This window comes from Balaenoptera borealis (assembly GCF_965194805.1).
Source record: "Balaenoptera borealis genome assembly, chromosome: 3".
Lineage (NCBI taxonomy): Eukaryota > Metazoa > Chordata > Mammalia > Artiodactyla > Balaenopteridae > Balaenoptera > Balaenoptera borealis.
The window spans coordinates 103,318,453-103,345,494 of record NC_138866.1 but is presented as its reverse complement, the minus strand read 5'-3'; the positions used below and the strand labels follow the sequence as shown (position 1 = coordinate 103,345,494).

The following is a 27,042-nucleotide window of genomic DNA, read 5'->3' as shown; positions in this document are numbered from 1 at the left end:
ATAGTCATCTTTATATAAGAGAAATTAAAAGGAGAAAATAAACCTCACTTCAAACATTTTTTTTAAAAGGCCAAATGCAAAACATTAAGCTAGGATTGTCATTTATAAATGTACCTCATTTAAGGGAAATTCAATATATAAATTATCCTAGAAATAGATGAATTAGAGCAGGTTGTGATGAGGACATCTGATTACTTATCTTAAATAATAATTCATCAGAGCTCCTTTAAATAATAAGTGTTCCACTGTGGTTTTAAACACCTCATTTTAGCCAAATTTGATTTTCATGTGTTTCTTTGAGAACTTCTAATGTGAGTTTCATCTGTAGATGAAAAACAGAGCTTTGTCTTTGTGCATTTTATCTAAAATATGATAAATAAATTGCTTCACACTTTAATGGAGTCTATAGTTGACAGAGATTGCTGTGAACTTCAGAGTGGTTACTAATTTGGGTATGTAAACACAACAGGCTTTGTTCTGGAGACAACAAATACTTGTATCTTGGGAGAAACAACAAAGGCTGCAGAATTCATAATTATTTCAAAATTAGGACTGATACTTTATGATATTAATAAATAGACTCAATTCATACCATCACCATTAGTGTTTGATATATATTGTGCACACACACAAAGATGGAATGAATAGATCCAATTAAACAAATACTGGAAAAAATACTTAGCTCATAATTTTTTAAGTGATCAATGCAAACGCAAACTGCCATTTATTCAAGGGTGTGCTGCTTTATGACATTCATGTGCTCCTAAAGAGCTCAAGTCAATGTTCTGTAAAATTGTTATAAATCTTGAATGAATCTTGCAATAAAATAATGAAACCTTTTGTCGTGTAAGTTTTTATTTAACTGTGTTGCTTGTCTATATGTTGAATGTTGAATTTTCTTCATGGCTTAACAGTATTCAGAGACGTACAGACAGGTAGATACATCAGCTTTTTTCTTATTTGCAGGGTCATTATTCTGTAATATGTGGCTTTTTCCATGGATACAACTCCTGGAAAAATTTTTTTTCAAATTCTAATGAGATACTAGAACCAAACGTTGTGAAGAGTGTTCTATGCAGTAAAAAGAGCCTGGATTTTTTATTCTTAAAGAGTGGAATGATGTTGCATACATGAAATAAAAAGGCAGAAGATACAATGAAGTATTGCATGTGCTCAATATACATCCATTTATTAATGCATATGCCAGAGGATTGCATTGTATTATGCATTTGGAGACGTCATTAACAAAGCACTTGCTTATCAATTTAACATGAATTAGTGGATCTTACCGTCTTTGATTTCTGTTCTTAACATATCAGACCAGCTTGTTCACAAAGCACAGTCACTCTAACAGGATCTTGTTCCTGCATGTGTATGTTGCCCACTAACAGTTATGACCATAAGTTACAACTACAAAGTACTCTTCTACAGCCAAGTACTTAGGTACAGATTCTAAAAAGTCAAACCATAAAAACAGAGAAAATGCAAATATTCATAAACTATTTCATATTCAAACTCTAACCTAGTTATAGTTTTATCTACCGAGCTGTAATAAATTGTTTTCCTATTGCGTTGTATGCATCTTGGGCTTATAAATAACATAAATTACAAAATTGTAAGCAATTTCTTCAGACTTCATTTTACATTTTTCACTAAAGAGTTGAAGACATGACTTTTTGCTCCAGTGCAATATATAGTAATGCTGCATTCAGTACAAATTGTTGAATATTTCTAAAAAGAGAAAAGCATTTAACTGATTATAGCACTCAGTAAATAAGGAGTTAGTCATAACTGTCAGAAGGAAAACACTAACAGTATAATTACTTATCGTAGGTAATTTAAGAAACAAACCTTCCATCATACTCCTAAACCGTTAGTCATATGACTTTCTAAAGAATGAAATTTAGTAAAGCCAAGACATAATGCTAGATGGCAAATGCTTCAACTTACCTTTTTTTTTTTTTTTTTTTTTTTACAAATGTGATGTGACCTTGGCAGTTTTAAAGAACAAAGTTCTGTTGATATATCAAACACTGTTAACAAACTATTTAGCATTACTTTTTATAAGTTTGCTTTAAGAGCATTTCTTCACAGTGATTTCAGAAAGGTTGGAAACTGGTTGGCATAAAATATTTCCCACATTTTCTATTTTAATATGTATGCAAAAATCATCACAATATATCTGCAACTATAAAATTACAAATGCTTTCTAGAAGTAACTGCATTTCTAGTCATGATAGAAAAGGGTATTTGTAAGACATCTATAATGAGGTAAGCCTAAATAAAATAGAATTTGAGTAACAAATGCTTTCATACCTACTGGCCATATACACCAATGTAACAAGGACAACTAATGGACCAACTTAAGAGGCTGTTTTTTAGTATGTTTAATGGATGAGAAAGTGGTAATGAAATAAACATTTTAAAAGATACTCTGGATATTTCACTTTACATCATAATTTTGGTACTTCATGGAACATTTATTTCTCAAAGACCAGAAATGGTATAAAAGTTTCACAGGTTTTCCACATACCTTGTAGACATTGTTCTTGAGTACTGGCAAACACTGAAACGTAGTGAAATAAACATTCCCGTGTATTTGCACATGCATGCAGTAGTCAAACAGTTACAGTTTATGAATTCTCAAAGATGCTATCTTGCAGTATTTGTTTCAAGCACTCTCTTCAGCAGATCTTGCTTCAGATTTAAGTCTTACAAATTCTTTAGCCACATCGTCACTGGTCCTCTGCGAGAGGATTCTAAGGATAGTCAAACCAGTTTCATCCATAGAGACGTTTTTCAATAGGGGATACCATGCCCCGTGGCTTCCCTTTTCTGCTATGTTCTGGAGCTGAATTACTGTCATTCCGATAATTCGATCTTCTCTGGCAAAGCAGTAATCTTTAACTGAAAGGTGAAGTTCATAGGCCCCTGGGCGGTTTTCTTTACTCAGAATGCTGTGTGGATTAAAAATACGGATTTTGAGCATTTTCAAATAGGGATCAATATGGTTCTAATAGACTGTTGAAAATTTTATACATTGCTCAGAATATTATATTGGCAAATAGAGTATCATTGTCTTTGAACTCTGATGCAAATATCCTTTAAATTTTACTTAGATTGTATTTACATAGCTATTACTCTGCAATCGAACTTAAAAACTCCTTCTTTCCCTAGATAGAAATAGGAAATCAATCTAAAAATGCTTTACTGCCCTGATGTTAAGGATATTAATAGAAACTGGAATTAAAATATTATGTTGTAATTAATCATTGGAGGCAAGGTCTCCCCAGTGATATAGGGGTAGGAGGCGTTACTAGGGGTCATGGAAGCTAGGCCAAGGGGGACGGGTACCTTTTGGAACAATTTCTGTGCCATTTCAACATCCGTTATTACAATTTCCTTTCTTTACCTCAGACTCCTGGATATGCTATTATATCTAGGAGCCTTTTCTCAGGGGAATACACTGGACAGATTGTCAAGCACTATTCACAAGATGCTAAATTGCATAGAAATCTCCAGAGTAAATCAGTTCCAGCAGAGTCTGGTGCTTCAATGCCAGCTCTTTCCTATGGCAACAGTTAGACCTGTCAAGATTGGGACTGAGGATGGCCTCTCCTAATAACAACCCAAGACAACTTAGTGCAGAACTGAACCTAATGAAGAAGGCTGAGTGGAGAAACTCTGAGGATAATCCTTCCCTGCCCCTTATTTTAATTCGTCCTCAGATAGTCCTGACTTTTTAATGAATGCACATCTATTCCTCAGCAGTACAAGCTTCCAAATTCTTTCCTTTTCTAAGTCATTTTTTCTGATCAAACATTTTGCCGAGTCAGACTTTTGTTTCCAGGTGACATTGACAACTAAACTGTGTACTTATTTTAAGAGACAATCTGAAATAACATACAAGAAGATGGAATCCTGGGGGGTAAGAATAGAATGGCAAAATATGATGGGATCTGGGTCTTCTTGTGAACTAAAATGAGTCAAAATGCCACCTTTTCCCAGAATTGTAGTCTTGGTAGCTCACAGCGTTGTATCTGAATTTTGCATTATCCAAGTAGTCCTAGAACCTTTTGGAAGACTTTTCAATTGGATCAAAGTTTTTGTGCAGTTTGGAGGAGCAGATAGGTGGAATCTTGTGAGCTGGTTTATTAGCAGGCATTATTAGTGGGATTAATCTGTTAGAACCCTTTTAATTGATGTGGTAGGATAGTTAGGTTTTAATGAGTGGTAAGAGAGTGAAATATTCAGAGAACGGAGTGCTGCAAGGTCTCTGGGAAATCGAGAATGCAAAATAACAATCGAGACTGCAAAATAACAAAGAATCAAACCAGTAAGGGACGGTTTGGTAAGTGTGCATGCGTGTGCGTGTGTATGAAAGCCCCTAGTGCTTGGTCCTGTGTCCCTGCTCTCTGTCTCTGGGTCAGCTCATGTAGATTTGTAGAATTAATTACATCTATATGCAGATAATTCTCAAGTTATATCTAACTATGTATTTAATATCTCCTCTTGGATGGACTGTAGGCATCTCCAAATTAATAGATTTAAAACAAAATCTTTGATCTCCTCATCGCCTGTCCCTATTTCCCCATCTCAGTAAATCAACATCTACCCAATTGCTTATGCCAAAAACTAGGAGTCATCCTTGATTTTATTCAGTGCCAGATAGCTTCCGTTTGCTCCAACTGGATCTATTCTCCACCCTTCTTCTTGTACTTTGCAATACAGTGCTGACCTGTAAGGACCACACACATTGAGTTTCTCCGTGCTCTGGCTTCCAGTTGGGTTTGGCCAAAAGGGAGCGTCATTAGAAAATCAGAAAAAATGATGAGAGTGAGGTCAGAGTTTATTTCTCTGGCTTCTTGCATGTGAGGTTCCCTCAAGTAGGCTGTTTCCCTCCATGGAAGGTCACTCTCCTAATAAGGTGAATGACTACAAATGAAGTTTCACAGTCCCGATTTTAGTAACTGCTCTTCCTCTCCCCTAGGCACAGAAGGGGTAATAACCTGGCTATTACTAGCCCCAGGTTGCACCTCTATTGCTCATAGCCCCTCTATTCTCACATCTTTGTACATTCCTTTGTAAATATATGTCTTGAATTAATCTCAATTGAATGTTCTTGGGAGCCTAATTCATATACTCTTTCTTTCATATTCTATCTCCAATCCACTGTAAATTCTATAGGATCTCTTAGAATTCCAAAACATATCCAAAATATTTCCACTTTTTTCCATCTCTTGACTACTTCCTTCCTCCCTAAGACTATCTGATCAGTCACTATTATCTCTTACCTAGACTACTGCAATAGCCTTCTAACTTATTTCTACATGTTTGGTCTTGCCTTCCCTATAGTTACTTCTCTATACAGCAAACACCATAATCATTAACGATGTAAATCAGATTGTTCAAACCCTCATATGAAAATCCTTCAACGTCTCCTATTGAACTTAGAATGTGACCCAGGCTCCTTTACCACTGACTTCAAAGCCCTGTGTGATGTAGTACCTGACCACCTCTTCAAATTCATTTTATCTCACTCCCTTGCCCACTATATACTGTTTCTTAAATATGCCAGGCATGCTCCTGCTTAGAATCCTTGCACTCGCAATTTTCCTTGTCCTAAAATGCTCTCAACTCTCTTCCCTACATGACTGGTTCTTTATTTTCTCAGGTTCCTATTTAAAAGGCACATGCTCAGACAGGCTTCCCTGAACACCCCGTCTAAGCAGCCAACCGATCACTCTATTACATCACCCTGTTTTAATGCTCTGCTTAGTACTATCATACGATAACTTTATTTATTTATGATGTTGTTTATCATACGTTCTTTATCTCTAGAGAGTAACTTCCACGAGAGCAAAGTCCTCCTTCTACATATATCCAATGCCTATACTATTGCCTGATACATGGTAGGCACTGGACAAATATTAAACAAATGGAAGAGAACTAAAAACTTCTTCATTTGCCTTGGATCAGTGATGAACAGGAATCTTTAAACCCATAGGTTTTGCTTTCCTTAGCAAAGCCCAGTGCCATTCCTACCCTGTGAGTCGCTCATAAGTGTAGCTCTACAATGCCTATTGCCTGGTTGAATAAAGGATTCAGGTCATAACTTACAACTGAAATGTTTCGTTATATTTTGGTGACCATGTGTTGCTTTTTGTCTTTGTGCCTTGTTTTCTCTTCTTGTCTCCGAGGTTGGGTCCCAGCATACAAACTTCCACAAAGGGGCGGAACACTGCAGTGGTCTGCCAGTGTAAGTCATTAATAGCAATCACTAAAAACCAAAAGGAAAGAGACAGGAATATAAAGTATTAACAAACCAATGTGTGGAATCCTAGACTCTCCCTTTGATCCTTAGAGTGAATTTTTATTTTTAAAAATGATGTATGAAGTTGTAACTTGCATTTGATAGCACCCTAACCCCACTGATGAGGAAAAACAATTTACTCTCTGGACTGCACGCTTGTTGGCGCTTTCAGCTCTAAGCCATGTGGCATTGGGATGGTAAATGTTAGCTGTAATTGAAATGACAATCATTAATACTGAAAAGTTATGATTCTTGTTTAGGTGAAAAAATGATGCTTTTCATATTTAAATTATATGTTCATCATGAAATATTTAGAAAATATACAGAAAATAGATTTTAAAAATCTATAATTTTATCACTCAGAAGAAATGACTGTTAATATTTTGGTATGATGTTTTCAATCTTTATATATAGAATGGGATCATAATGTATTGCAGTCTTATAAGTAGCTTTATTTTTTAAGCCCATCACGGGTAGCATTCTAATTTATTATATATTTTCCAACAGCAAATATTTCATTATATGTACATTTCATTCTATATTTACCCAGTCACGTGTTTTTGCATATTATGGCGGTTTCCTAATTTCAGGCATCATAAATAATACTTAAATGAACATTCTCATACAGGTTTGCTCATCCTTTGATGATGATATCCTTAAGGAATTGTCTTACAATTAAATTTGCTAATGCAAAAGGTTGATAAAACTTTTACCATTTGATATGCACTGTCAAAATATTTTTCAAATATATTTAGTGACACTGGAATATATAGTCATGCCCACTTTTCTGTATGATTACCAGTACTGTATATAATCTATTATAACCCATAGCAGTGTTACTTTTATAATACAAAGATACATTAGGTAATGCAATTTTAAAATGTTAGAAGGCCATGGTTTTGATTAAAGTAGATATTATTTAAAGTGACTAAGTCTATAATAATATAAAAATAGAACATGGTTCTATTGAGCAAAGTATTAATCATTAAATTACATCTTTGAAATGACCCCTATTTTCAGATTGTGCTTTTATAATATAAAACCAATGGATTCAACCACCCATTTAAAAAAAATCAAACAGTTGTTGGAAATCACATAGAAGAAGTAGGTAGATTATGTGGATAGTAAGAACATGCTGACTTAACATCTAAAATGTCATTGGCAAGTTGGAGCCAACCACAGCACCAATGTTCAATGTATATCATAGCCTCAACCATAGAGAACACGTTCAATGTATACAGTTTTGAAATGTAATCACCAATGTATTTAAACCATTTAGATATTTCAAGTAACATAGGTTAAATACCTGTGCCATTCATTTTTTTCAGTTTTAAATCAAAAGTTGTAGATTCGTGAAGAAATTCTGAGCATGCCCTGAAATCATTTAATATAGATTTTAAAAGAGAGATTCAAGAAAAAACAACATTTTTGATATACTTCTTTCCAGAGGTTAAAGTCTCATAGGCTGTTTTATCTACCTGGACCCGAAATATACCTTTTATAGTGACTTTATGCTCTCCTGTTCCTGGGGTGGCGGTGATGTCCACATGAACAGATATCTGACCCACTGAATCTCTGGAGGAGGGACCTGCAAATCAGCAAAAGTTTACTGGCCTGACCTTTCAGACCACTTAATAACGGACATCGGCATTCTGTGCACAAGGGACTGTAAAGTGTGATCATAGAAATAAATGGTTCTTTTCGTTAACAGCACATAATAGATTTTGATAAATGTTCACTAAATTAAATTTGCTATGCAGGTTTGAGGCTTGGGTATAACCATATTTAGTCCATTTAGCTAAACTTTCATATAGTACTCAGATACCTTAAGGCACACTCTTAGTATTACTATCGTTAAAAAAAAAAAAAAAAGGCAGTTGCCTTACTAGGCACTTAATAAAGCTCTCCTCGTTGTTGCTGATGTACAAAGATGTATCATGCCTTTCATTCCTTTGTGAAGTGCTTTTCTTCAGTGTACCACACCAGAGCACCCGGGATACAAAGATGGCTCTACAGAGCACCTGCCCTCACGAGGCCCACACTGGACCAGGGGAGAGCAACATATATACATATTGCTGCATATAGTGTGATACATTCTAAGATAGCTACATTTACAAGGTCGACTGATGGTATAAAAAGGAGTAGTCAATTCTACCCTGATAAAGGATAGTCAAAGGTTAAGCATGTTGTATTGGAAAGTGCCTGTGATTTGGGGTCAGATAAGCTTGAATTCAAATCATAGTTATGCTGCAACTGGTTCTGTGATTGGAATTTGCTATGTTCTCAAGTCTTGCTTTTCTCATTTGTAAAACAGGGATAACTACATCAACCTCATACACACACACACACACACTTATCTATTAACATATCACCTATAAGCACGTGTATTTTTTTCACAAATAAAAGCACATACTCTAATTATCATTTACCTTGCCTTTGTCTTTTCACCTAAAAATATATTAAGAAGATCATTCCATTTCAGTATACATAAAGCTATGCCCCATTCTTTAAGATAGTCTGTAATATCACTGCATTAACTACAAAGTCAGTGTTCCCTGAGTACTTGCTTAAAAATGAATCACTAATCTGCTTACCAAATAATGAAAACATTAAAATATTTAAAATAATGTTTAGCCTTTATTCCATTATATGAACATACCATTATTTATTTAACTACACTTTGGTTGTTTCTAATCTCTTGCTCTTATGAGCAAAATGTAACAAATAATTATTTTTCATATTTACAAGTTTATCTATAGTATAATTTCTAGAAATGGTATTTATTTGTCAAAGGTAGGTGGAATTCTAATTTTGTCCCATAGAGATTTTAACCATTTACAATATATATGAGAGTAATAAGAATCTTATTTTTGTAAAATAAATGGCTAATGACCAAGCTGAAAATGAAAGGTTTTAAGAGACTTCCAATTTCTAACTTCATAAAATCACTGGATTTCAGCCAGAACCTCTTAACAGGACCTGCCGAGAAGAGCTGGTTCACCACAAGCAGCCCTCTCACCCACACCCCACCCCAGCCATTTGATAATAAAAGAACTGAAAGATAGAAAGCGATCACTTTGGGCATTAGCCAAGGGACTGTTCATTGTTCTGTGGGAAGGGAAGAGCGGAAATGTTTCCTTTTCCTGAGGTGAAGGAAAGAAAACTCCAAGTAGAAGTCCTCCTAGACTCCAGAAGTGCCAGCAAGATGAGCATTTCATTTTTTAATTGGCTGCCTACTTAGCAGACCTGAGCACGGCCAGGTGAGGTACAGCAAGCCACAGAGTATGCCAGGACCTTCCCCTCTGCTTAAAGTCATGGTTGCTGAGAAATATGGGAGATGGCTCCTGAATGGGCTTGAAGTGCCAGAGTTGGGGACGAGAGGGAAAATGTGATTGTAGGCTCTTGTTTTATCAGGGATTGTCACAGATGTGGTAAAGAGGCAGGCCTCTCAAAGGAATGTGCTATGCCCAGGTGAGGTGCAGCAGGAAAAAGTGTCCAGGTCTTGAGTCTTGGAAGAGTTCGTCAATGCCCTGGGGAACTATTTGGAAATAAGTTTCACACCAGCCAGTTCTATCAATCAAGCTTGTACTTCCCCTAAGAGAAGGGGCTGGAAAAGCTCTACCACTAACTGAATAGACAATGACCTTTAAATAGATAATGACCACTAATGGCCACCATTGAAGTTTATTTTTTAATTTAATTTTATTTATTTATTTATTATTATTTTTGGCTGCATCGGGTCTTAGTTGCGGCATGCGGGATCTTTGCTGAGGCATGCGGGATCTTTCATTGCAGCATACAGGCTCTTTGCTGCGGCTCGTGGGCTTCTCTCTAGTTGTGGCCTGCATGTTTTCTCTCTCTAGTTGTGGTGCGTGGGTTTTCTCTCTCTGGTTGTGGCGTGTGGGCTCTCTAGTTGAGGTGCACGAGCTCAGTAGTTGTGGCGCATGGGCTTAGTGCCCCTGGGCATGTGGGATCTTAGTTCCCCGACCAGGGATCGAACCCGCGTCCCCTGGGTTGGAAGGTGAATTCTTTACCACTGGACCACCAGGGAAGTCCCCAACCGTTGAAGTTTTAAATAAAGCGTCATCTTTCTCTTTTCTCTCTTTCCTTCCTCCTCAGTATCAGGGAAACTACGTCCAGGAGAAAGAGGAAAGGTACACATTACAGAAGCCCATGTCTTCCTCCACCTCCTGCTTCTACTACTAGAGTCACCATTTCCCCCTGCTTGTGTAGAAAGAAGGAGAGCTTTGAATCCAATAAGTGATTAAAACTTTAATGTGAGCAGAACAAGGTCTTAGAACCTGAATAACGTTCTAATAGTGCAAGTAATTAACATGGTATGTACCTGGGTGTTGATATCAGTGAGGGAGGTGTCCATGCAGTAGAAAGTAGGGCTCATAAGAGGAGGTGATAACACTTTTTGGAAAAATAAAATAGTTAGATATCATTCCTTAACTGGTGACATCTTTCTGGTATGAAGAATAGAATATATCTTCCCATTATTCAAGTCTCCTTTTGTGTATTTCAATTATGTTTTACATTTTTCTTTATGTGAATATTGAACATTTTAAAAGCTTATTCCTAGTTATGGTATCTCATCCTATTTTAAATGGGACCGTTTATTCCATTATATTGTATAACAGGAAGGCTAGTGACTTTTGTATATTTTTTTATTCAGCCAACTGAATTTTTAATGAAAGATTTACATTTACCCCTTTTGAGTGAATGAAATACAATCATATTATTTTCAGTGAATGACACTTCTCCTTTCCAGTTTTTATACCTCATATTGTTTGCCTTGGCTAATTTTATTAGCTTATGTTTCTAATACTAGATTCCATGACAGTGTTAGAAGTGGACATGCTTGTGATCTTCCATTTGGCTCTCCAAATTCATTTTCCACCCTTCTCCACTCTGCCCTTAGATGGACAATTCAATGGTCTCCTCTATACTGTACTGCCGCCGAGAAGTCCTGGCAAGGTAGGGGAAGGAGGGAGTAGAGTCGGGTCAGGTATTTATTTCTTTAGTCTCCTTCCTGTGGGGTCACCTTTTGCTGGCTGAATCCTGCAACCAAAAATCAAAATTCCCCTCACCAGCCCTCAATGGGCAACAGTCTCTTTCCTGGTTTTAGGAGCTTCTTCCTCCCTTGTTATTTTTGTTGCAGGGAGGTTAGTTTACTATTTTTTCTGGTCTCTTTATATCCAGCACATACCTTTGTCCATAGTTTCTCCATTAAATCCTTCTCAAATAATCTTAATTGGGTGTGCCATCTGATTCCTACTGCAACCTTGGCTAATGGAGTTAACATCTTTGATTCGCTCATAACTTTAATGGAAATGCCTCTAGTATTTTCACAATATTCTTAGGTCTTGAGGAACATTGAGACAATTTTTTTTTTGTGGGGGAGACAGGACATAAAATATGGATCCTCACTACTTAACTGTTATCATGATGGATTTTACAGGGGAGACAATGCTTAAGGAGGCTCTTGAAGGTTGAGTTGAAATTCATTTGTTTTAGACAAAGGAGCAGGAAATAGCACGTGCCCACATGTGGATGCATGAAACAGAATGGTGTGTCCTGGAAATTGCAAGGAGTTCACTGTGGATGGAGCAAGCATAGATGGAGTAACAAGAGAAAATGTTAAAGAAAATGTTGGTCCTTTGAATGCCATTTAAAAGTTGTTAGACAAAAAAATAAAATAAATAAATAAATAAAAGTTGTTAGACACTATCTTGGAGATACAGAGAAGTCTTTTAAGGTTTTGGCCATGGGGGGCATAGTCAGACCTAGATTTTGAAAGAATTTGTCTCATCTGTGTAAAAGATAGATCATTTCTATCACCCTATTCCCTTCTGGAAAACCTCCCACTTGCATCTTATTATACCATGAATCAAATCCTAAAACCCAGCCCTTTGCAAGGATGCTTCTGATGACCTTTCCTTCATCTGTACTTCTGGTCCATGCTGTTGTCTTTGGCTTAATTCTTCAAAACTTTCTTCATGTTTTCATCAACTCAAACCACATGTTTGGAACATCTTCCCTCTATTATCTTATGAAGCTCTGTCCAAACACCTCTACTGTAAAATACTTTCATTTTTTATTATTCTATAAATAATCTGTAGTTATATTCCTGATTTCCTCAAATACTATAACATAGTATAAAAAAAGTGGGCAATGAAATCAGATTTCCCTGATCATGAATCTGGTCTGTCACTCATTAACAGTTTAAAACTCCATAAACTTGCATTTCCTTATTTGTAAATTGGGGATAAACCCACCTACCTGGCAACATTATGGTGAGGCTAAAAAGGGAAAATTTTGAAAAATATGTAGGATATTATGTGCCTTGCACATAACAGCTATCTGGTAAATGGATCCAAGTTTATGATGATAATTCTTAATAAGAGTATTTCAAAGTTATTAAATACCTCAAAGATTCATAGAAAAATTATGGAGAAAAATCCATTGATGCTATAGTTATCTAAATCAAATACTGTAGTAAGACAACATGAGTGACTGGAGTTCTCCCCAACAACTGTGGAATTCTTACTTTCTTCAGTAAGATTTTCTGGGTTGAGTACACTAGAGATGGAAGGTTTTTAAGAGCCCTTATGTTGAATGTCTGTTAGGGAATATTGTTCCCCACTATGATGTATCAATAAAACCCTTGATTAATCAAGAATTCAGTGAAATGAGTTTTCCTGATTACTAAAGGTTTTTTGTTTGTTTGTTTAACTTTTGTTGAAATCAGGGTAAGTGAGAGATGGTCTCTCAGCAACACTGAAAATGCATCCAGATTGTGTATGTGTCTCTGTTGTTTACACCAAGGATCAGAGCCTGCTCAGTACCTGGGTTTGTGGTTAAGACTTTTATGTGTGGTCTTATATGTATTACTATAAGCAGCAATGTAGCAATGGCTGGTTTCTGCCCAGAGTAAACATCTGGAAATTATGGTCAGGAAAGTTATTGATTTAACAGATTTGTAAATGAGAAAAAGCCTTCCATCAGAGCACTCACCAGGATGTACCATTTCTTCATCTGAGTTTCTAACCGGAAACTTTTCCAAGGTAATTTAAAGCCTTTAACTGTGTTGTTACAGAATTTGACTTTTATTGGAGAATATATAAAACTTGAATTAGGAAAATATGTGAGTTTCTGTTTAGCGCTCTTATAGAGGAGGAATTTTATGCTGTTTGAAAACAACTAACAGCTAAAGAAATGTGCCTAAAGCTTTTTAAAAGGTACTCTAAATGCATAGATAGGTTTTTCCCTTTTCCAAACTGCTGCTCTCTAGTCCTCCACTTGTATATCCTAACTCTGTGCTTGTGTGTGTGTTTTCTAAAAAGATTTGGAGGGTTGCATTGGTGGGGAAAAGCATGTTAAAAATCAAACTTATGGGGCTTCCCTGGTGGCGCAGTGGTTGAGAATCTGCCTGCCAATGCAGGGGACACGGGTTCGAGCCCTGGTCTGGGAGGATCCCACATGCCGCGGAGCAGCTAGGCCCGTGAGCCGCAGTTACTGAGCCTGCGTGTCTGGAGCCTGTGCTCCGCAACAAGAGAGGCCGCGATAGTGAGAGGCCCGCGTACCGCGATGAAGAGTGGCCCCTGCTCACCGCAACTAGAGAAAGCCCTAGCACAGAAACGAAGACCCAACACAGCCAAAAATAAATAAATTAATTAATTAATAAAAAAAAAAATCACACTTAGGTACTCAGCAGTCCCTGAACAATTTTGTGGAACCTCTTGTGTGGAAACATAGACTAGAAAATACACATTTCCTTTTCTAACATAAAATGTGAAATTTACTGCTCAACCAAGTCAAACATAGTCTTGAGAGCTGCCTGCTTAATATGGTACAACCCTAGAAAAGTGGAATTAGGAATGTGACCGTCTTCTGACAATTTTGAGTAGATGCAACTAGTGTAAAAGGTTTTATCATTATTGCAATTATTGCTTAATAGTCATGCTATTCATAATTGTCTCCTGAGAACTCCACGTTTGTGTTTCCATGGCACAGTGTTTATACCACTCCTAGCACCTATGTTATGCCTAGTATTGTAGTTACTTATGCAGATTTTTTCTTCCTAACTATATTCCATAATGGCAGGAAGCCTCTATTCATATGAATAATCCATACTTATCTCTAATTCATACAATAAACATAATATTCTTTTGATACATATTAAATGGCCAGTTTGTATTTACTCATTGATTAAACATGCGAGCAGTTCTCACTTTGTACGAGTTTTCATGTTCCGTGATATGCCTGGATTTCAGTGCCCACAGTTTAGTTAAATAACACCCATTTCCCAATGACACATTCAAATTTCAGTTATCATGGCCTATTAAACGTGTATCATTGCCTAAAGTACAAACTTTGCTGCTAGTTTCTTAGTCCACAAATCATCATATAAGTAACAGATAGGTATTATCATCAGCAACCAATGACATCACTTCTTTTAAAGTCTGTTGGTGATTGGTCACTGTGCCCCTGTTCAGTTCACACATAGCAAAGTGTGTAGTTGTGTTGCTGCCTTGTTTTCCAGTGATAAAAACATGGATAATCAAAAGAGGGAATGAGCCAGAAAAGAAGAAAGTGCAACTAAGGAACAAAGAGTGATAACACTGGAGTGAAATTTGTATAGAATGTAAATGGATTAATAGAAAAAAAGTACTGACCTTGTGAATGTTGACAGTACTGCCCTTGCAGGGCTCTAGAGAAGCAGACAAGGAACTTAATGAAAAGTGACCTTATTGACATAAATGAGAAAGAAGATGAAGATGTCCTAGTGGAGGTGACACTGGAGAAAAACCTCACATTAAAGGAACTCTGAGATACGTTACCGCATCGAAAGCAGGAAGGATAAACTGTTGGCGACTGATCCAAACTTTGGAATGACAATTCAACAAGGCACAGAAAAGATGCTTGCACCTTATAGTTATGTGATGAGAAGAAAAAGGCAAGTACTGTTCAAACTACACCCGCTAAGATTTTAAAAAGAATCGAAGTGCTTTAATTCTCCATGTTTCTAATGCTTCCAATTACAGCGTATTAAATAGATGTTTTCTCTTTTTTCATTTCCCTATACATTTATAGCTGACAGCAAAAGATTTTGTTTCTTTTGACAGAATGTTTTCAAAAGTCTTGGTAGAATTATAATTTTCCCCATTAATTAGCAAGATTGCTTTGAACAGTTTCAGTTTGCACAGTCATTTTTATGATTGTACATATTTGAGTTGATTCATTTAATACCTTTGCAGTTGCTGAAACAATACTTTTGTAGTTGCTGAAACTATGGAAGATGCTTAATTCAGTCAGATGTGATTTACATCTGTGTTGCACTGTGCAATAGAGTTTTCTTCCCATTTGGTGGGGTTGGTTTGCTATAACCTTGATCTGATCCATCTAACATCTGCATGGTGAAATCTGTTGATTGCCTATCCCTGAATAAAAATGGTATTGAATAGAAGCATCTTCATGTTGAAGAAGGTATATATCAGTCAAGCATTTATTTTCCAAAAAGAGAAAAAAAGGTAACATATAAGAGATTTCCATTTGTGACGGAATGAAATATGAGAATAATCTAATATGGAGCTTGTTGTTCATCTATTTAACAATTTTTATGAGCATTTAATGAAGATTTAATCAGAGGCTATGCCTGTTACATCATCTTGTCTATTCTAAATCCATAGAAATTAGGCTATTGTGCCTCAAATCAACTTCTGGGCCCCTAGAATGTGTCCTTTGTCACCAACATTATTGGATCATGAATACCAAACTCTCTATTCGGGAATGAGTAATGCTCATGTGAGTAAACATTGGCAAAGGGCAGGAGGATGAAAGAACTGATTGTTTTATTTGAAGTTCTCTTTGGAAGAGCAGCTTTTGATAAAAAGCTTTTTGATAATAGATCCTGATTACTATCAGATTATGATATAGCATTATATAAGCACCCCTAATAGAGTTAGTCTCTCACCCAACATAATTTGAGTACATTCTGTGAATGAATGAATAATTTAAAAAACATTTAGTAATGATTATTCATGTAATGTTTTAAATAATTACCTCCAAGTCTCAATTAGCATCCTGTAAAATACTAGATGAAAAATATCACAGCTGCTCAAGTCATTTGTACAAGTTTACCAAACTGCTTAAGCCCCTGACAAAGGGGTTTGAATCAGTCCTCATGGGACTTTGCTGGGCCCCTCAAAGGAAAGGTGCGGTGAATTCATGAGGGATGACCACTCTGGCAATGTCATAGTTCAGTAACAGCTGACCTAACCTACTTCTCCTCCCACCTTCAAGTCTAGGACTCCAGGTGGGAGTAACTTACCTCCATTCAGGTTTCTAGGTCGTTAGACATCATCAGAGGTGCTAGGAGTAGAATAAACCAGGAAGTGGCTTGACTTAAGCCCCATTCCTTCTCTTATGCCTTTTGTGCTTTCCTCATGTTCCCTCCTTGTCCTTTGCTCATTATCTCCATGTTATTTAATATTTATATTTGAAGTAATTCATGGTAATGATAACAATCATGGGTACAATTTTTGACTACTTGTGTGTGCCAGGCATTGTGCTGAATGCTTTAAGGATAAGATCTTGCTCTGATATCAGATAAAGGTATTGTGTACATTTTACAGATGGTGCAATTGGGCATGGATGTTAGTTACCTGTCAAAGTCAGTAAATGGAAAACTGAAATTTGACCTCAGATCTCTGACATGCTGTGATGTTCATTGAATAGCTTCTCTTCTACTCTTTTCCCCTCCCCCTTCCTTTTTTCACATCAAAGAGGAGAAAGCAAACTGTCTTGGTGGTTTTATTTTTTTTTTTTGTTAATGGCATTTAAAGTCTTGGTGAACTAAAAGGCAGAAGAAGATGTGAAATCTAAGACAAAGAACATACTGCATAGACAGAAAGCATCGATATATCTTAAGGTTATTTTTGTGTGTGTGATAATATTTAGTTTTCATTTGCAGCTTTTTATATTAAGCCCCATGGTAATCATTCAAATGTATATTTAAATTAATTTTGTGTTCTGGGATGCTTATGCTCTCATAGCTCTCTGTGTTTTATCCTTAAACCTACTATTGATTGAAACATCTTATATTGTTACTTTCTGTCAGTGAGTTTCCATGGCTATAGCATGCTTAAATGTGTTGCTGAAAAATTAATCAGTGATTACTAAGATTTGAAATGTGTCAAATCCTGGAAGTGAGTCACTATGCTAGTTGGGTATCCTTTTAGAATTGTTTTGGAAAGTTTAGTTATCCTAACCTGAAATATTTTAGTATTGAAAAATATATAGTTTTAATGTTAGAACTAGAGTGGGCCTTGGAAACTATTTGATTCGATATCTTTGTTTTAGAGGTAAGGAAGTTGAGGCTAAGTGTCTTGTACAAATTTCCATAGCTTGGCAGTATCAGTGGTGGGTCTTGTTATTTTCAGTGAAGGTCTCTTTCCACTGACAAACTAGCTTGCCTCTAAAAAGGTCTTCTGGAATTCACACAATGGGGCAGACTTTCAAAGAACAGTAGAATTTGGGAAGTAGGTAGGATGTGGATATAGACAGTCACTGCTGTTTTTTCCTACTGGAAACTCAGAAGTGGCAAAAATCAGAAAATTAAACTTTCAATTCTGACTAGTGCCTAAGAATTATATCTAATCATTATCTATTTCACCTGATCTGTTAGCATCTCTCTTTTAAGATCTTTTCATTAGCACCATGACTACTAGCAAACACTACTACCTGGAGGAGAATGAGATAAGAAAGATTACTCTCATAAGGCAGTATGTATTCACACCATGTAAATCATTGTTGGTAGGAGGAGACTAGAGTAGGATACGTTTTGAGGGATGAGAGCTTTAGGACATGTCTTTTCTTCTTGGTAGTCACTGACGATGTCAATAAATGTAGTAGTAGAAACTGAGCTAGTTTAGATAAGTGAAGTCAGGCTAGGGGCTATGCACCCCACAGCTTCAAATGGTTGGAACTATCAGTAACCAAGGATTTTTGAGATGTGGCTAAGGGTAATCCAGTTTACCTGAATGTATGATCTGAATAGATCTTCTTATTTGAGGATAAATATACATATAAAACTCAGGGGCTTCTGAAAAATAATTCTACGGCACAAGGAAAAGGTAACAATATCTCAAGGACTCAGGCAAAAGCTTATTGCTGGAAATGATGCTCCTGAAGAAACCATAATGAAAAATGGAGTCATAATCAAATGCATAAGAAAAGCAAATTTCTTGAGCTTAAAAAAAGCCCTCAACTTTTAAAGAATTCAATTTGTTTTAGAAAAATCAAAAAGCACAGACTATACCCATGTATATCCAGGTGAAAAGGAGAAGAAGAGAAGGAGAAGGAGGAGAAAAAGAAGAGGAGGAGGAAGAAAGGAGGAACAGGAGGAAGAAGACATGTATCCAAGAAGAAAAGGGAAAGCATTTCAGCTGGCCTATAGTTTTCCTCACAAAATAAAAATCAGAAGGAAATGAGCCATGCCTACAAAGTTATGAGGGAGAGAGTCTATGATCATAGAATTTTAAATCTAGGAAAGTTGTTTCTCATGTATGAATGAAACAAAATGTAATTCAAGAGCCAAGAAAATTTATTTTACACACACACACACACACACACACACACACACACACACACACACACACACACAGAGTTTCCCCAGAGACTATGACTTGGAGACATATTTCAGCCAAAAGAACCTCAGACTGGGGAAGTTGTGTTGTAGAAAGTATGTCAGTAAGCAATAGCATGATTTAGATAAACTATCAGGTGGATATCAAATGGATATACCTTCCTTATTAGATTTGAATTTATTAGGGCAAGCGTAGTCTTATTTAGTTTTATATTCCCAGTGTCTGTCTCTGTGCATGGCACAGTGAAGGAGCTCCATAAGAGGAGAATGAACAGAAATTTGGATGACGTGTGGATTGAACAGGAAGGCAAGTGTTAGGAAGGGATGAACTCTTTTTTAAAAATTTTTATTTGTTTATGGCTGTGTTGGGTCTTCGTTTCTGTGCGAGGGCTTTCTCTAGTTGTGGCAAGTGGGGGCCACTCTTCATCGTGGTGCGCGGGCCTCTCATTATCGCGGCCTCTCTTGTTGCGGAGCACAGGCTCCAGACGCGCAGGCTCAGCAATTGTGGCTCACGGGCCTAGTTGCTCCGCGGCATGTGGGATCTTCCCAGACCAGGGCTCGAACCCGTGTCCCCTGCATTGGCAGGCAGATTCTCAACCACTGCGCCACCAGGGAAGCCCAGGAAGGGATGAACTCTTTAATGGGAAAGTAACTTTGAAAAGTTTGTTCTCTTCGTTTTAGTGTTTTAGTGTTGTGTAAGTGAATCAGTGGTAAAATAATGAAATTATAGGCGTGCTTAAAGCAGATTTTCCTCGTCAAATAAATGGGTATTGATCTATGTCTGGCTTCCATCACACAGAAGTATTCTCTCTTTCAGTACAACAGCTACAGAGGCAAGTTACCATCTTTGCAGGAAAAATGTGCAAATAAAAACAATTCATGTGAATAGATGACTATGGAGTTTCAATTTGCTTTGTAGCAGCTTAGAGATGCTCATGGCAATCCCTTCATTATAGAGGTTCTGGGAGTTTGGGGTTGTGGGTATTAGCTATGGAGCAAGTCTTACCTTGAGTAAAATTTCAAATAATTTTAGAGATTTTATACATATTTTGCTAAATTTATTTGTAAGTATTCTTTTATTCCTATTTTAAATAGGATTCTTTTTTATTTCACATTCTAATTAGCTATTAGTTTTGTAAAGTTATGCTGTTGAGTTTGTATATTGATTGTGTAGTGAACGATTTCATGGAAAAGTCTTATTAGTTCCAATAGATTCCCTATAGAATTGCTTATGCTTTCTATGTAAATAATTATGTTGTATGCTTATAAGGACTTTTTCTTTTTCAATTCTCTTGTTTTTGTGTAGAGAACAAGATGATAATCTCCCTAATTAATTTTATATATATATAACATTGAGACAAAAACTTAATATGGAGAATATAAAAAGAAGACCTAGCTAAACTAATTTATATATATATAACTACAAAAATTCTAAATAAAATATTGATAAAATGCAACCCTATCACTGAGTAGGGTTTATCTTAACAAGAAATGGTTGTTTTAAACTATTATCCTAATAAATATCACTAGAAACTTTTCTCATAAATTCTGAAAAAGCATTTGATAAATTTCAGTGCACATTCATGACAAAATCTCTTAGTTATTCAGGTATGAAGGATGGTTCCTAACTGTGATAAAGAACATTTCTTTTAAAACAACTGACATCATACCCACATGTGAATCATTAGAAATTCCCTTTCAAAATTGGGAACAAAATAAGACTATGCAAAATAAGAATAAATACAGGGTCTGAAAGTTTATGTGGAGCTAATGATTAAAAATGGAAAAGTCAGTATGGGTCCTGGAAATAGTGACATTATTTTTTTTGCAATAACTAAAACAACAATTGAAAAATTATTGAACAAGAGTGTTTCTTGAATTAATTTGATAAGAGATTAAAACATAATAAACAAATAGTTACATGATTCTGGATGACAGTATATCATTCTCAAAGCAGCCAGAAAAAAAAAACAACCCTGAAATAAAGTTAATTAAAAATGTGTTAAAACAATGAAATTTCATATAGGCATAAAATAATAATTACATGAAACATATCTCTAAACTTTACAGTTAAGGCAAAATGTCTTAAGGATGTCACTTATTTGCATATTTAGTTATAGATTTACTGCAATTTTAACCAGAATCCCAAAGACTTCAATATTTTTTTTTGTTTTTACAGAATCCAAAGCTCATTTGAAAAGCAGTGACAATAGAAACTAAGAACTTATTAAAAATAGAACTTATTAAAAGTAAGAATTTTTAAAAACACTAAATGAATAGTAACTAAGAACTTTCCTTAAAAAGAGAGAAATAAAAATATATTATTCTTATAAAATATTAAAATACTTTATTAAGCAACAATAATTAAATTAGTCCAATCTTGGGCTATAAATGGTCAGACAGAATAGGATAAAAGGTCCAGAAACAGAATTCCAATATATTTAAGGTATCAATGGCAAAGGTATAATCAGTGGGACAGGGCAGAATTATTCAATAATTCGTAGGAGAATAGGTTATTATTTGGAGAAAAACTTTATATCCTCACTGTATATCATATACCAAAAACAAATTCTGATATATTAAGTTAAAATTGAAAAATACAACTGAAAAAGGAAGAAAACATAGATGAATTTTATTTGATATTTGCATGTGGAAAGGCTCCTTGGGCTTAAAATTAAGGAAATAAATCACAAAGGCAAACATTTGAAAATATTTGTGTGTCAAAAGACATACTATGCAAGTAATCAACTGAGTGAGAAAATGTTTGCAACAAGTGTTATAGAGGGTTACTATCCTTAATGTATAAAGAAATCACACAAATTGATAAACTCAAAGGCACCATTAAAAAATGAATAAAGGTCATAGACAATTCACAAAAAGAAATATTCAACTAGTTAAAAAATATTGAAAATGTTTATTCTTTTGTAATCAAATTAATGTATATTACCTATTACATTAACAAATATTTTAAACAAATATAACCACCTAGAACTAGAGATTTTTGTGGAAAAATCTAATATTCTAATCAACTTTTGATTGGAACAAATTTATAGTTGGAAAGCTAATTGGGTATTACATGCCTTCTAGATATTCAGAACTTTGGATTCAGTAATTCCATTTATGGAATTCTATTCAAAACATAATTCTAAATACAGAAAAAATTTGCCTGGAAAATTTTTAGTAAATGTAATTTAAAATATTGAATGAAAATGAGAAATAAACTTAAGTATTTTGTAATTGGGGAATACATAAATTATGAATCATCTATGTGATTGGATATAAGCATGACACATTGACAAGGAGTTTTAAAATACTTATGTTGGAATGCTGTATGAAAGGGATACATAATTTCCTGTAAAGCTTCTGAAGTATTTAAAACAAACATAAGATGAAATTGCAAGAAAATATATCAAAAGGTGAATAATTTGTGAATAACCTTTTCCTTTTTAATACTGTTCTGAATTTTCTATTTTCCAATATGTATATATTACCTTTATAATCAAAACACAAGAAACCTAGTTAAAACAATGTTTTAAAACTTGTGTCAAGAAACTTTGGGGCTTCCCTGGTGGTACAGTGGTTAAGAATCTGCCTGCCAATGCAGGGGATACGGGTTCCAGCCCTGGCCCGGGAAGATCCCACATGCCACGGAGCAACTAAGCCTGTGCGCCACAACTATTGAGCCTGCGCTCTAGAGCCCGCGAGCCACAACTACTGAGCCCGCATTGCCACAACTAGTGAAGCCCATGCGCCTAGAGCCCGTGCTAAGAGAAGCCAAGGCAATGAGAAGCCTGAGCACTGCAACAAAGAGGAGCCCCCGCTTGCCGCAACTAGAGAAAGCCCGCGCAGCAGCGAAGACCCAACGCAGCCAAAAATAAATAATAATAAATAAAATAAATATTTAAAAAATCTTTTCTATAAAAAAAGAAACTTCGATTTCATACTGGCAAAAACACAAAATTTATCAATAAATAGGAATTTTTAACTCCTGATTATAGAGTTTTGAAACAGCATATCCATATATTTTTGCAGAAGAGTTTGATAAGGAGATTAAAAATAGCTTAACCTTTCAGGATCCTACAAGTTCCCCCAGAGATTAATTCAGATATACTTTTTAAAAAACTCAACCAGCCTATGCATGGACCTTCTGACTTATTTAGATGTTATCTTATCCCTCATATTTAATCATCAAATTTCTTGAATGTACCTTCTACATTTGCTCACTTATGTCCAAGCAAGTTTTAAGTCACCTCTTGTGATCGTATAGCATAACTCTACTGGAAATTTTGAGAATCCCCAATGATCTCTTTTTAAACTATATAAAAATATATTTTTTCCAGTTCCTTGCTATTTTCCATGTCCTTGGCTTTGACATATTTGAATACCTCCTTGTAGTCTTATCCCTCTTGACTTCCTTCACTGTCTACTTTCTTGATTCACTGTTTACTTCTCTGGTTTACTCCTTTTCTGCCATCTTTGTATTGTAGCCACTTTCTTCTTTCAGCTTTTCATTATGTGCCATTCCCCGATATCAGTCCTCGGCTCTCTCCTCTCTTTTCTCAGTACTCCTTTCCATAGTGTTATAGTTTCAACTTTCATCTTTATTAAGTTTAAAAAATATATTTCTAGTCCTTATCCTCATCTTCCAAATGAACTCCATTTCTAATTGTCTAATAGATACCCTTGCTGGATGTTTTCCCTCTTAGTTTAATCTCATCAAGTCCAAAAATTGACCTATGGTGTTCCCAAACCTACTCCAGTTCTCAGCTTCCCCATTTCCAACCAGATGACACTATTCTTTCTGCTATCCAAGCTCAAATCACTGAAAACCTCATGGAACTTTTCCTTTCTGCTTTATTGCTGATCCTAACCAGTAAGTAAATCTTGCCCATTATTCTTTACAGAGTTTATTTGATTCAATCTCTACTTCAACATTCTAGTCTCTTAGTTTGTGACCTCATCACCAAATCTGGATATCTCTGTCACCTTCCAAGAAGTCATTTTGCTTTCATACATTTCTATTATATTTTATATCACTTAGCAGGACTAAACTTTCCAAGATACAAATTTCTTCCTATTACTCTTCTTCTCCTAGAACCAAGGGTTCCTGTTGTTTTGAGGGGAAATTCCACATTCCCTAAGTAACTCTTGGCTTTAGAAATTCTGCCTCCATCAATTATGATCAAATTCATCCCTCACTACACTCAACAGTAGCCCTTTCTGCAAGCCTTCCTTCCATATATTTAAGTACTACCCCCAACTGAACTCTGCCATCTGTTTATGGCTTTCCAGTCACTCCAGCCTATATGGTTGACTGTCACTTGCATCCACTTCTCTGTTCTTATCCATACCACCCATTTTCGTACTTAATATTCTGCCTCATTGTGTACTCCTGTGTCTGTTCTACTGATTGAACTTTATAGCATCATGAAGTTACACCAAGATTAGAATTGTTTCAATGTTAAATTAAAAAAAACTGTAATTATCTAAATTTTAAAATAATATCCATTATTGGCAAAACTGGTGGGATAACTGATATAAAAAATTAATTGGAAAGCAAGTTTTGGAGGCAGTGTGCATAGCAAGTCTCTGGGCCATACGCCTTAGATTTGAATTCAGGCTTCACCACATATTAGCTGGGTAACCTTGGGTAAGTTGTTGAATCTCTTTATATTTCAATTCCCTCATCTGTGAAATAATAATAGTAGTACCTGCCTCCTTCAATTGTTGTAAAGATTAAATGTTATCACCTGTAAAGAACTTACAAAAGCACCTGGCATATAGAAAGTCCTCTGTATTATTGTTGTGGTTGTTTATTAGAATATTAAATCATTCCCTTTGACCTAGCAATTTCTTTCCTATGAACCTGTCATACAGAAATATTTGCATAAATACACAAAGAATTGTATGACTAAAGATTTCATGGCAACATTTTTATAATGACTAAAAAATTTAGATACAACCTATATGTTTATAAGTAGTAAAATAGTGAGTACATTATCATATATCTTATTATGAGATATTATGAATCCACTCTAAAGGGGGTAAATCCATATATAAGACATGAAAAGGTGTGTATGAAAAATCAAATAGCACAATAGTATGCATTGTGCTACTATTAAATGAGAGATCATTTAATATCATAGACTTCATTGCAGGTCAAAAGGCTAAAGAACTAGAGGCTAGTGTTCTAATAGGAAAATGTAACTCTCCCCATCACTTTGAGGCAGTTACTCTGCAGGAGGTGGGCATACATACACAAATGAACTCCTCTGCAGAAACGCACCAGGGCTTGGTAATGTATTGCTCTGAACTTTTTATCAAGAATTGGTCTAATCTAATGTAATTCAGTGAAGACAGCATAACAAGACAGAAGGAATTGTAATGGACAGAATGAATAACATTTGTCAGAAAAGAAATAGAGAATAGATATGGTTCCACTTCCCAGCAGGTACAGTGAACATAGTTAGAGAACTTCATGCAAGAAACCCTCTATGTTTCCTTTTCTTCTTTCCTTTTCTTTACCTTCTTTAGTCTGTTTTGCTTACTGATCATTATACAGTACTGAATAAGACTTTGGAATCTGGATATATAAAAATTGAGTTACTGTACAGAGTTTAAAAATAAACGAATTAAACATGGTTTCTTCATTTGGTTACTAATATATTAAGCCTGCCACTTGGCTAGGTTTTGTGGGGGCAAAACCCCGTGAAATGAGTGCACTGCATTTCCTCCTTATACAGCAGTGGAATAAAATAGATACATAAATAACCCTACTTGAAGATTTTTGTAATTTTAAATGTGAATTTGTAATCTGAAAGATTTGGGTTTGAATCCTGGCTCTGTTGTTTATTAGCTTTGGCCTTGGGTGATTATTTTAACATCTCTGACACTCGGTTTATCTGTGGAACTGAAATAATCACATCTTCATAAGATGAAAAGGACAAAATGAGGTAACTTTGGCTGAACTCTCTGTCTAACATATATCAGGTGCTTATAAATGTTAATTCCTTTATGTTTTTTCACTTTAATTTGGAAAGATCTATTTTATTTTTGTTTAAAAAACACATTTTATATTTATAGCAAATACTAATATGCCTTGTTTTAAAGGAAAGTATCTTGAATATACTGATTAGATTTTAGCTTTGCTCTAGGCCTTAGATTTGATTAAGAAGAAAAATTTTAATATCTACTCTTCAGTAATGCTTATTTTCTTCAAAAAACCTTGAGCCTCTGAAAAAAATTTGAACCTCAGAAAAGTGAAGAGAAATTGGCTTTCTTTTTGCCCCTAGAGAATACATACTTTTTTTTTTTTTAATTGGGATATAGTTGCTTTATAGTGTTGTGTTAGTTTCTGCTGTACAGTGAAGTGAATCAGCTATATGTATACATACATCCCCTACCTCTTGGACTTCTCTCCCACTCCCCTCATCCCAGCCCCCCATCCCACCCATCTAGGTCACCACAGAGCAACGAGCTGAGCTCCCTGCTCTATATGAAGTAAGTCAGAAAGAGAAAAACAAATATTGTATATTAACGCATATACGTGGAATCTAGAGAATACATACTTTTGAGGAGACTTTATGTTTTGAAGTAAACACACATAAAAATACAAAATCAACTATTTGTCTGAAGCCATCAGGAAAAAAGCCAAAGACCTTAGAAATAATTCCCAGTGATTGTGTTCTTTATAACTGTCATCACTCTAAAAACTTCATAAGTTCAAACAATGCTGAGGAACTCCATTGTAGGGTAGAGCATTACAAATTATTTTTGTTTTTAAAGAAAAGTTTGGATCTGACTCTGAAAAAGGTCAAACATGCATGGAGAAATACAGATAAGGACAGAGTTTTGAAGGAATTTAAATACTAGCTTCCAGTAATTTCCCTGGTCCAATACATCCCTGCAACCTCTGGCTCAGTTCTAACTTGAGAGTTGCTAGCATTTTTACAATTCATTTCCCTCTTTGTTTAAACTATTTAGAATTAGACCTCAGTCAGAGCCTACAACTGGTTGCATTCACGATGCAGAATGTGCCTTAGAACTGAGTATCACTGCCCTAAAATAAGAAGTCAAT

General features: G+C 35.5%; 1 protein-coding gene across 1 annotated transcript in view; it reads right to left on the bottom strand.

Moving 5' to 3' along the window:
* Positions 1-1,161: 1,161 nt before the first annotated feature.
* UNC13C (unc-13 homolog C) overlaps positions 1,162-27,042 on the bottom strand; it is a 632,162-nt gene continuing 606,281 nt past the window's right edge. Inside the window, exons 30-32 of the mRNA XM_082388208.1 lie at positions 7,809-7,901; positions 6,121-6,280; positions 1,162-2,957 (exon numbers count right to left, since the gene is read on the bottom strand). Of these exons, the coding sequence (XP_082244334.1) occupies positions 2,672-2,957; positions 6,121-6,280; positions 7,809-7,901 (539 nt within the window). The 3' untranslated portion in view covers positions 1,162-2,671. The remainder of the gene's footprint in view (positions 2,958-6,120; positions 6,281-7,808; positions 7,902-27,042) is intronic.